At 36.2% G+C, this 12994-nt stretch overlaps 1 protein-coding gene across 1 annotated transcript in view; it reads right to left on the bottom strand.

Annotated features, from left to right (window-relative positions):
• The window catches only part of MYCBP2 (MYC binding protein 2), a 182924-nt gene that overhangs the window by 118988 nt on the left and 50942 nt on the right, over positions 1-12994 (bottom strand). The window contains exons 11-17 of the mRNA XM_034074633.1: positions 12551-12627; positions 10602-10806; positions 8550-8714; positions 7692-7850; positions 6729-6933; positions 5889-6034; positions 3722-3823 (exon numbers count right to left, since the gene is read on the bottom strand). Of these exons, the coding sequence (XP_033930524.1) occupies positions 3722-3823; positions 5889-6034; positions 6729-6933; positions 7692-7850; positions 8550-8714; positions 10602-10806; positions 12551-12627 (1059 nt within the window). The remainder of the gene's footprint in view (positions 1-3721; positions 3824-5888; positions 6035-6728; positions 6934-7691; positions 7851-8549; positions 8715-10601; positions 10807-12550; positions 12628-12994) is intronic.

Raw genomic sequence — 12994 nt, forward strand, 5'->3', positions numbered from 1 at the left:
GATTCAGAGCAGCACTGCGGAGAAGGACTTGCGGGTGTTAGCCAATGAGAAAATGAACATGAGCCAGCTTCAGTGTGCGCTCACAGCCTGGAAAGCCAACCGTATCCTGGGCTGCATCAAAAGGAGCGTGACCAGCAGGTCAAAGGAGGTGATCCTGCCACTCTGCTCTGCTCTCCTGAGACCTCACTTGGAGCACTGTGTGCAGTTCTGGAATCCTCAACATAAAAAGGACATGGAACTGTTGTAACAAGTCCAGAAGAGGGCCATGAGGATGATCAGGGGACTGGAGCACCTCCTATAAGAAGACAGGCTGAGAAAGTTGGAGCTGTTCAGCCTGGAGAAGAGAAGGCTGTGTGGAGACCTCATAGCAGCCTTACAGTATCTGAAGGGGGCCTACAAGGACTTTGGGGGGGATTATTCATTAGGGACTGCAGTGATAGGACAAGGGGTAATGGGCTAAAACTTAAACAGGGGAAGTTTAAATTGGATATAAGGAGGAAGTTCTTTAAGGGTGGTGAGGTACTGGAATGGGTTGCCCAGGGAGGTTTGAATGCTCCATCCCTGGCTGTGTTCAAGGCTGTGTTGGTCAGAGCCTTGGGTGACATGGTTTAGTGTGAGGTGTCCCTGCCCATGGCAGGAGCGTTGGAACTAGATGATAATAAGGTCCTCTCCTACCCTAACTATTCTATGATTCTATGGTTTCAAGTTAAAAAAAAATAAAAAAAAATCTTCAGCATTAGCACCTATTATTTCTAAAGTTACTTACTACTCAAGGTGGTGCTGCTGAACAGCCCAGATATATACACATCCATTACAACAGCAGCAGGCTACTGTGTCTTGTAAGATGTTTGACAGATGAGTCAACTTCTCTTCATTGAAAATACAGTAACATTTAACTCGTCCATTGACATTGCTGCTATTCATGAAAGCTACTTCACCCCCTCCAAAAAAAAGTCATACTTTGTATTTGCAGAAAAATGCAAATAAAAATTATCATGCTCATCTTCCATGTAGGAGTCCACAACTGTCCTCGTGAGTTACACAACTGCCATACCTGTAGACATAACCATCATATTCTCCCTTAACTCAAGTGGACCATTGGAACATATTTTTAAATCAAAAATCACTGTACCAGGACTAAAACACACAAATAATTAGACCACTTAAAAGCCTGCAGTGTGGAAATAAGCATACTTCCAGCACTTGCACTCTTATGCCTCTGTCCATATTTCAACATATTCAGTGGCAAAAGGAGTGAGAGGTTTCTTTATGATCTTTTTGTTTGTTTTGTTTGCTTGCTTGGTTTAGAAATAAAATATTCCTCTACTTATTTAAAAAGCTTTCATAGTCCTTTTGTTCATATAACATTCAAGATCTACTGAAAATATTTGCGCTAAATAAAGGTCACCACTTGTAACTGAAGAATGATCAGCAACATTCAGTGATGGATCCTACTCCTGACTATCAAAAACTACAGTTTGTTTCTCACTGATCAAGTGTAAAAGAACAGGCCACACATTAACACACTACAACCCAGACATCATAATCCTGACAAACGAAACACTGTGAACTTGAAGGAAAGACCCTCAAAATGCTAATCTGGCCTTGAACTGTCTAAGCAATGTTTGCAGAGAAGTGAAAGGTTGAAACCCTTCTTTGGATTTCTAAACAGCTATTTCATTCTGTTAAGTTACCTATGCACAAATACTAGTTTTTTAAGTTATACTAATGTTAAAAAGAATATAAAGATTGCTTTTTTTTTGAGTGAAAAACCTTTTTTGCACAGCAAAATGAAAACCTAATAATTATTTAAATGTTCTTGTTCTCTCTCAGGAAGAGAGCAGCAGTGTAAGAGTCCTCAAGAATGGTGGTATCTTTACACCCGCTCATGGAAACCTACAGTACTTGGATGGAGAAGCAACAAAAGTCAATTTTTTTCATCTGATTATGTAAATCAAGATTAATTATCAAATCAAATTTTCACACCTAATTATATAAATCGAGATCTCTAAGTGTTTGTGAAAAACTATCCCCAGCTTTATCACTTAAGCCATTCTGAAGCAAAACAGACTAATAATCTCCAACCCTTTCAGCTAGACTTACCCTACTAGCTCCAGTAGCCACATGGGCATGACATTTCGATGTTCTTTTGATACAAATGGATGTGTGCAATAAGCTCGCTGGCAGTATCTGTTTAGCTATAGTCCCTATATACCTATCAAGCCAACAATTAACAACACATTCCTGATATTGATTCCCTGAGACTCTGTTAGAAAGAAAACTTTCTCTGTGTGTATCTGTGTGTGTCTGTGTGTGCGTGTGTGTGTGTGAGGGGCTGGGTGGAGGGTGGGGAGTTATTTGCTTCCAAAAGCCAGATGGTACACAAAATAGGTAAGTTACTCTGGTTCTATTGCTAACCACAGAAATGGAAGCAAAATGGGATGTTTCTCTGCTTTTTTTTTTTCCAACTGAAATTTGCCTCTTAGCTCTCTTATCATTACCTTCCTGGGCTGAACAGCAGCAGCTTCAATAATGTCCAGACATTCAGTGAGGATTTAAGGAAAAAATTACTGCTAGCTGTACCTAGTATTTGCCAGCAGTATGCAATGCAGCTCCAACATGACCTAGACAAAGGAAGAAAAAAAGGCTTCCCCTCTTCACCTCACAGCTAAAATTAACTACGAAGACTGAAAGAAAAAAATCCCTCCAAAAATCCTTTTCTATATGCACAGGACACAATAAGCTTAAACTTTCCCATTGCTCTTTGTTTGTGACAAGACCAGTAACTTCTTACATGCGATTGAAATAAAGTCACAGTTTGCCTCACAGGTTCACTGGCATCCTGTAGAGAAGCCAAGTTTGATTATCTAATTCCTAAAAGAAGAATCAAAATGGTATTCACTAACACAACAGGAACTTGAAAAGCATAACATTCCAATAAAGTTGCTCCTCTTCTCAAAACACACTAATCTTACCAACCACATCTTCATGCTTCACTAAAATATTATGATTTGTATCAGTCTAAATCACTTAAGTTTAATTATTTACTAGACTAAGACACTGAGGTATTTTAAAGAGAGTGCTGAAAACCTGTTAAGGAACATAACAGCAACATATTTCTTGTGGAAAATCAACAATTCCCGAGGCAGATAACATACAAGGTAAAAAAATGTTGAAACTATGCAGTGTTTTGTTGTTTGGTTTTAACTCAGTCAGTGTGCCTTTTTTTTATGCTATTCAAATATCGAAACGTTTATTTTATAAAACAAGAAATTCTGCTTACTATTATAAAACAGAAATTCAAGAATTTAGAATAGTAATTAAATAATGTGTATTATGGGTAACTAGCACTGGACAGGCTTGCAGTCATTTAAACTCTTTGTATAAAAAGGCATATAAACACTTCAGTTGAAAATATACGTTAGCATCTACATTTTAGAAGGCTATTACTCAGCTGGGAGACAAAAAAAAAGTTGACTATATGAAAGTGATACAAAAATGCTGTTCTACACCATTAAAATTCTGATTCTTATGAGTAGACATGCAAATTTTTCACAATTTGCCAAAAGCATGCTAAATAAACTAGCTATTTAGGTTTCAATTTCTGTTTGTTTACTGTATTAGCTCACCAGACAAAACTAATTAACTGCCATTCTTAGAAAACAGACTAAGAAGTTTGCTTGCACTATTCAAGCCTCTCATCAGTAAGAAAGCCACTTACCTCTTCCTTCTTCCAACCTGTGTCTCCTATTTACACGTTGCCGCTTTTCTTCTTGTCGTAACTGAAGGTGTTCTTCAATATTTACTCCAGGAACAGGGACAGCTACATAGATTAACAAAATAAAATATGTAAACCTATTTCTAACAACTGTTATGATGGTAATAAACCCTAGAAGAAGTGAGAGTAAATGAAAACCAAAGCCTACTTATTTTCTACTCTTCACATGGTGCTGATGGTATTTAGAAATAAAGACAGGAGTTGAATAAATCTGGAAAAGAATTTTAGGCCTTATCTCTGAATTGCCTGGTTTTCATGAACCTGCCACAATTCCAACAACACTTAATAGTATTTAGGGTTTTTTTTCTATTAGGTATATATTTATATTTAGTTATGAGCTGTCACAGTTACCTAAGTTTTAAAAAAAAAAGTTTCAGAAAGAATTATCAAAACAAGCATAAACTTTGTTCTATTTTAAAAACATTTTAAATAGATCAGGTATTTTTTGGTTTTAGAATGCTATACAGCTATATGCTTTGCGCTTACTAAAAAGCATGTAATTACTTCAAGGGACATGTATGTCGGTCTATAATCAGACTTACCAAACTAGCCAACTAACAGGAATTTGAAGCAAACTGAGAAATTACATTTTTAAACCAGAAAACACGACTTGATTGAACACAACAATAAAACTACTACTAAAAGAAAAACCTTTTTCCAATGTTTTTTCAAGCAAGTTGCACTTTCCTAAAGAAATATATATCTTGTTCCGATATCAAACAAAACCCCCATTTGGAAGCACTGCTTTTTTTTCTCCAGACAAACGTTGTCAATGCCCTCACCTCAAACTATGCTCAGCCCAACACAGGATCAGAGCTGTTGTCTATCCCATTAAGAGAGGAGTTAGGAAAGCAGAAGTTAGCAAAAAAACTAAACTCTCTGGTCATGCATGAGAACAGAGCTGTGAAGCGGAGCTGGTATTGCCACAATCACTATCAGGATAAACCTACTTCTGTGGTAGTCATACACACCCAAATTATATTTAGAAATACTTGTATGGAAGTATCAGGACTGCACACTGAGGTTATTTGGGGTCCTGAGTGTTAACTTATCAAGAGAAACACTTCCAGTTTCCATTTAACTTTGGCTTAATTTTTGGGGAAAAAAAACACCAAAAATTCCACACTAAGCATTAGAATCTAACTTTCTATTCCCTCACAACCCCCATGATAAACTGGTGGTATAAATACTTTAAGTCACCTATCTGACTGTTTTATGGTCCTTTTTCTATACCAGATACTGTATCCACACATCCATGCAGGACTAAGGGCTCTACGTAAATCTAAACATTACAAAAAAAAAGAAAGAGGAGGAAAGTCTGATCTCCAAACACCTGTAATTGCCCAGTACCAAGAATACAATATTAAAAATGTTGTGATAATAGATCTTAGAAGTAAAGATCCCAAAACTGTAGTTTCCAATAATCATACCAAGTGTTATCTTTTCCTCTAAGATGGGTATTTTTGGGGAGACGAACTGGGGTGGGATGTGTTTTGGGTTCTTTTTTTAAAGCAATTTTCACATTCCTGGCAGCTTTTTCACTCTGAAAATTTCTAAGACTAAAAAAGAAAGCATCTTCAAGAAACAATATTCCTAATCTTTTATGTGACTTCAAAAATCCCTGATAAAAGGATTATAGCAAAAGTTTCAGGCTATCAAAACAGGACAAGAACAGCTTCATAGTATCAGCATTAGCATCATAATCACACAGATCAAAATGGCACATGTCTACAAGGAAGGGCAAGTCTAAAATATTTCACTTACCAGTATGATGCCACTTTGCTATATCACCAATAAACAAATCTCTTTGGTAAGTAATATTTTATCCATTTCAACAATTTTATACTAACACTGTCCTGTAATCCTAAAATTTTAGTAATTTTACTGGAAAGAACTGGATTATTTAAAATAGTTTTATCATACAACAGAATCAAAATACTCACTGAAGAGAACTAACCTATTTCTAAACTGATGTGTTGTTCAAAATCATGTTTCAGAAGTCAGCAGTGGGATTAAGTCTATTAAATATGTACGGGGGGGGGATGATATAAAAAAAAGGTTTAGTAAGAAAGAAAATTGAAAGTAATCTTGCTAATTTTGTATCACTTACCCAGCAAGAGATCTAAAGGTATCATCTCTTTTACAGCATCAAGGATTCCTCGTTGCCTTGCTTCCTGGCCATCCAGTTCTCTAGCACACGCCTTGCAGCAGCCACATACAGCACAGCCCGACTCACCTGAGCCACAGCCACAGATTCTGCAGCAAAGAGAGTTGCTTCATCACTATCTTTTATTTTCATGCATTACTGATTCCTTGGTAACTTAAACATACATTATTAGTTTGTTCTACTGTGGATATGTCATTTTCCCAAGATAAACAGAAAGCACAGCAGTTTAAAACCTAGTTGCTGTTTTATGGTGCCAGGAAGCATACACTGACCATGCATATCTGAACTGACTTCTCAGCATTATCTTTTCTCCATTTAATTAAACATAAACCACATGAAAAAACAAGGAAAAAACAAGTACATGCAATGCTGAAAAAAATAGTAATGGTAATATCTAAAGCAGTGGCCCTTTATGCAGCTCAACCTTTAGGTGACAGATAAAAGCAACTAGAAAAGCAAGATAAAAAAGCTTCTATCATAGGATTAAGAAAGGTTATGCCAAAGCCAGCAGCTCTGTCATGAGAAAGAATATACTGATGCTCATATTCAACAGCTCCTAATAAAGACTAAAGAAATAAAGGCTAAACAAATTAAAAAAAAATGTGTTTAAAACTAAATCACCTACAACCATCAAGATATTTAGAAAAATTTTAGCCTACTTCTGATTTTAAAAGCGCAGCTTCTTTTTAGATATGATTTCACCTCAGACTGAAGCTTAAGAATGCATCAACTCAGTTTACATTCCACACACTATAGCAAGTGTATTTCCATATATTTCCTTACCCTCCAGGTACTCTGTCAGGACGTCCACTACTAACACAGCTAGCTCCATAGCCTGTGCAATCTCCACATACAGTACACACCATACACTGCTCCAACTTCCATTTATGCATGCCTGGAGGACACATCATGGACTTCTCATCTTTTTCATCCAGCTCCTCTTCTAGGTCTTCATCCATTGCTGTTGCCATGTTCTCAACTCCAAAACCTAATTAAGATATTGAAACAAGAAACAGCTGTTTTTGTGTGGCCAACATTAGCTACTGAGGAAGCTATGACAAACACTCACAGACCAGGTTTTAAAAGGAATGGCTAAGCATGCCTGATTTGCACTCTCTGCCAGCAAAACGACGCTTTTGAAACCACTCTGAGAATGGGCATGGTATATAGCTAGGTTTTACAGCTAAGAGGGAAATGAAGCATTTATATCCGGTATGCAAGTAACAGGTCATTTACTTGTCATATATAAAACACTCCAATCAGCCAAAGGTGAATCAGTATGATTTTTCATATCTATACTTAGGAGTAACGGGAAAGTTCAGTTGTGTAAAGAAAGATGTAGACTTGCATATATGCTTGTTTAGGCAAAAAAGCCTCAAGACTAAATGCTGTTTGCAGGTAGAAAAATTTTTCTTATTAGGAAAACAGCACAGAATTAGACAAGAATTGATGAGTTTTGGTTTAGTTTTTTTTCTTTTCTTTTTTTTTTTTAACAGAAAAGCTTTTTTCACCCACTAAAGAAAAGCATTTGAACATTTGTTTTTTGAAAGTAACTAAGTTTATTAGTATATGCAGAACACTAAATAGCCAACAGTTGAAGTGAAAGCATCCATATCTGTTTTTTTTAAGCATGCAAGCATGCTGCATATACTTAAGCTTTAGTATTGGAATTATAATAAAATGCTTAGCTATGGTTTCACTTGTAACCTTTTCCAGCAAACAGAAGTAAAAATCTAGGTCTCTTACCTTTTCCTCCCTGGCTCATGGAGCCTGTGTCTCGTCCACACTGCCCTTTATTATTTACACCAAATGTCCAAACTTCTCCATTCTTCATTAACACACAGGTGTGAGCTTTGCCCATAGCTACTTGAGTCACAAAATGGCCTTTCAAATCTGTTACTAAACCTGTAAGACATTAAACAGTTGAGCAATAAACTGCACTTTCTACATAAGAAACAAACTTCATTGATTATAACAAAATTGCTGGTGGATACTATAAATTTTTAGATCAATGTAAAGGAAGAAAACCAGCAAACACAAAACACAAGTGCTAGAATAAAAAGTAAAAGGAGAATTAGGCCTAGACCATTTGTCCTGCAAAGGAAGAAAGCCAAAGCGAACACTGCTGCAAATCACCTGGTCTGAAAAACAATTCTTAAGTTGTCGTAATGCCATTGAAATTTATTTCTTTAATATTTCATTTAAATTGGGATGTACTGGATCACCTGTGAAGTCAAAACAGAGTGTCTTGTGAGCAATATCTAAGGCTTGGCTTCCTACAGCCTTTATTCATAACATCTCATCTCTGTGACATTTCCCTGTGTGGCCTTTTAGTGTCAGACGAATACAACAAATCATCTTTTTTTGTTTTTTCTTCTAAGTGGAAGCATTCATTCAGATATTTGTCACCAGCGTTGTTGTATATTTTTACAGAATCTAATGAAACTCTTCTCTTTCTATCCTTCTGTCATGCTTGGCTGAATCAGCAGAAATTAGAAAATTCTATTAGGAGAGTAAGAAACACACAAACTTCCACAGGCTAAAACGTTCCAGACTTAATTACTGTAGTTGAGAAATCACTTAAAAAAACAACTATTAACTTACTTGTACTGTCAGAGTAAATGGCATCTTTTCCAAACATATAGAGTTCTCCATCTTTTGAAATTACAGAACTGCTGCCATTATTGCACGCTGTAGATATGACAATCTTTCCTTCCATTTTAATAATTTTTTTAGGCTTGTAAGGTTTTGACTGCCGTCTGCTTTTAGCTTTAAAAAAACCAGATAAATTATAAGTCATTCTACAAAAAAAAACCAAAAACAAAGAATCCCAAACTTTCAAAGCCACAGGAACTTTTTTTTCCTGTTGTTTTTAATTAGGAGTTAATTTGCCACTGACCAAAAAAACCCAAAACAAATTCCATCTATATGATCTCCTGATCTAATTTTTATTGAATTACACTGGTTTCTCTCAAAAAATCTTATGCCAAACGAAGTCATCATTAGATAGGTAACTTTCAGGAATGACTCTTGAAGGTTTTCTTTTTATATACATGTACGCACACACACATACCAAACTAACTTTGTGAACTTCACAAAGCAGAGCATATTAAGAAAGTCCTCAATGCCAACTGAGAAGAATATCTATAGCAATATATCTACAATAAATCTACACAGAAATGTTACACAAGTTCTTTTTCTTTTTTTAAAAGAACATACTAAATCCTTTATTTATTAAAACCCTGATTAGAAAACTTTCAGTCACAACATATTCCCACAAGGGAAAAAAAGGAGGAAAAAGTACTAACCCCCCCCCCTCAACTCACCCCAATATTATTGTTTGCAATCTGGCCTCAAATGAAACACAGCTGAAGACTGGATAAACCACTCACAGCTGCCATTACTGCCTGTGAATTTTCATGCAAGTGAGAGAACTGCCAGCTACTTTCATTTGCTGACAAGTACCAACTTTCTACAAAGAACACACACACCCCCTGTCTCCCAACAGAAATTTAAAAGAAATCAGAGGGAAAACAAAACTTGTGCATATCCACTCTGAACCAAATTAAGAGGTGACAAAGAGAATCGGGTAAGTCAGAAGAGAGCTGTGCTTTCAAAAGAGCTCAGAAAAACCTTGATCAGTTCCTCGGATGGACTTTTCAGTAAGAAGATCTAGTAAAGCACTAAATCTTCTCACCTAAATTTTAGTAGTTCAAACGAAAGCAGTGACAGCAATTTACTTCAAAGTGCTAAACTTCCGTTTCATCTGAAGTTGTAGCTTAATTAAATACACAACAAAAATAATCAGTCCAATTGTGTTTTGGCTAACTTCCCGATAATTCCTCAAAGAAATCTTGAAACTTGTGCCTGTAAGTATATTTAGTGCAATCTTTTTCTTTCAATCTCTTAAATTTACTTTACATTTACTGAAGGAAAGTAGCATGATTTTGTCCCACATAGTTTTAAGTAGATTTGCATTTAAGAAGACTCCACAAAGTTACTATAGCACATACCAAGTTTGTTATCCAAATACTTTTACACAGGTGTGTAAAAGTACTACTAGTACTACTATTAACTTCCTTCTCCCTGAATACATTCAAGAATCTAGTCCACACTTATCACTGTATTTTAGTCACATTACATTGGAAACCCCGCACATTCCTGCAGAATACATTAGTGTAGTTAATCAAATTAATCTGTCTAATATCTAAAAAGTTCTGCTTGAAGACAGAATACCATGCTTCTATAATTTCTAATCAATGTACTTCTCCATTATGGAGAGTCATTAGCTGGCAAAACACCCATTTTCAAAGTTCTCTAAAAGAACTGTGAAGAGGCAAAAGTTTGGCTCTTCAGTATTTCAGACAAAGTCCCACGCAGACAGCACTGCCTCTTGACCACACTTGTGACTGCCTTTTCTCAGGATAACTCTAAAATAGCACTCCCATCACACAATCCAAACTGTAGTAAAAGTGAGATCAGTGACTCTTGCTGGGCGATGTGGTGGCACTGGTAGTCACGATCTGTGGCTCACATAAAATTCAAACCCAGTGGCATGCTTACCTGTTCTTGGAAAATGTTAAACCCTTTATTTTCAAATGAAAAGGTGGTTAACAGGCTTTTACCAACCATTAGTCAAGCAAGCATAATACGTACTTGATTCGCCATCCTCTCCTTTACTAGCAGAACCTGTGAAGAATATGCTCCCATCTTCAGCAACAAGTAAGGCATGTGAGCCATCATGTCCAACAGAGAACTGAATAATCTTTGGAGATTTTGTGATTGGGAGTTCCACCCATTTTCCTGCTGAAGGACCACCTTGTTTGATACCAAGGCTTTGATATTTACCAGTATAATAAATCTAGAAGAAAACAGTTTATCATTTTCAGTTATGCCACAGCACTTAAAACTTGCATCATTTTTCAGGTTGCTCTGTTTTTAAATCCTGTCATTTCAGTACCTCTACCCTAAACCCACGAATTTCACCTTAATGGAAGACACACTCTGATTAGATTCTGCTTGGTTTAAAATGCCACAGTTAGTTTTCATATATAATTATTTGGCTAGATGAATTAAACACAAAAGAAAGAACTGCTCAGCAGAAACTACCTAGAGAAAACTAAACATTTAGAAGACTTCAGAAAAATGTCTGGTTTGTGCAAACCAAAATGGTACTATGATAGTAAAAAAAGAATTAAAATACCAAATTGCTACAACCTTGAATATGCTTCAACACATTTTTAAAACTTATTTTCAGTAAATTCACAGTGGCCACAGAGTACATAACACAGAATAAAATATTCCACATCAACAAACAAACTACTAATATGGATAACAAAGTTTCCTCTAGAACCATGCTTCTCAATAGTACTATAAAATGAGTGTGTTAACCTATGTGGGCACTTAAAGTCATTTTCATTGTTTTATAAAGTGTATTTCATACCTAGACACAGAACTTTAGATATCAAAACTAGGAATTTGTTAATTTTATACTGAAGAGGAATTTGCTAGTCTGAAGATCAGAAACTTAAACAGCAGAGGTTTAGATTGGATATAAGGAAGAAATTCTTTACTGTTAGGGTGGTGAGGTACTGAAATGGGTTGCCCAGGGAGGTTGTGAATGCTCCATCCCTGACAGAGTTCAAGGCCAGGCTGGATGAAGCCTTGGGTGACATGGTTTAGTGTGAGGTGTCCCTGCCCATGGCAGGGGGGTTGGAACTAAATGATCTTAAGGTCCTTTCCAACCCTAACTACTCTATGATTCTATGATTCTAATCTGTCTCCTCTGATGTCTGAAGAGTTCTGCTTGGTCAAATACTGTTTCATGCCATTACATTTTATTAAGAAAAAATGGTTTCATTTATTTATGCACATTTTCAGCACTCTCACTGTTTTGAAAGCAGCAGAGCAAGGCCTTTATTCCAATAAAAACCCCAAAATTATGAACACAGGAAAACAAAGAACTGTGCTTATAAAAGTTAAATAACATTAGTTTCCCAAACCAAAATAGAACCACAGTAAATCATGTAAAAAGTCATAGTGACAGAAAGCAAAATTATTTTTACATTTCAATGAATATTCAAATGCCTCTGAAATACTGTCTCCACTGAGCAGAACCAACATATGAAACCGTTCCAAAGAGATTTAAAGGAATGTACTGAAAAACTTTACATAGGGGAACTCAGTAACTCTTTGATGTATCAGAAAAATCAGGCTGGGATTTAAACAAATTACAGTGGCTAGACTTATGCAAAGTTATGAGGTAAAAAATTCTGCAAATGTACATCACTTGTAGAGAAAAGGTAATTCTGCCCTTCAAATCTAAAACAAAGCTTCATACTGTCTCTAAGTGAGATCAGCTACAGCAATTCCTATAAACCCAAGCCACAGATTTCTCAATGTTTCCAACACCATCTGTTTATGCTTTCAAATAACCATTTGTCTTTTTCCCTTTAACATGGGCTCCAAAAATGTTTTTAAATACAGTCATGTAAATTCATTCTAACATACTAAAAAGGCAAGAAAGGAATTCGGGAAAATAAATTAAAAAGCATTTAGAAATACATTGATGCAATTTGTTCTTTACTACAGAACATTCCCAGTACCTTTCCACTAGCGGTTTTCATTAGTGCAAACTCTCTTCCAGCACCAAGGACAGCTGATTCCTCATCAAACCCTGTACCTGTGCAAGTAAGACTGTGTTAACTGAACAGTTTAGACAAGCACTTTCACAGACCATTTTACAGACCTAAATCTGCCAGGGAGAACGTCTCATAATGAAGGTTCTAAGAAAGTTACAAGTAAAACAAAGTTTTGCTGTCACAAGAAGGCTTACTGGGATAGACTTGACAGAGTTGTTCAAAGAGGAAAAGCACTAGCATAAGAGAAACTGGTCAGACAAAAGCTCCATGTAGCCAAAGATGCATTTGTTCTGATCGTGCCAAAACCAGACAGATAATAGAGAAAAAAAAAAGCAAACAAAAAACCCCAAAGCAAAAGGCAACTGATATTTCTCCAGATTACCTTCACAGACACCAAGAATTTTCCAA

This window comes from Melopsittacus undulatus, chromosome 2, assembly GCF_012275295.1.
Source record: "Melopsittacus undulatus isolate bMelUnd1 chromosome 2, bMelUnd1.mat.Z, whole genome shotgun sequence".
Taxonomy (NCBI): Eukaryota; Metazoa; Chordata; class Aves; order Psittaciformes; family Psittaculidae; genus Melopsittacus; species Melopsittacus undulatus.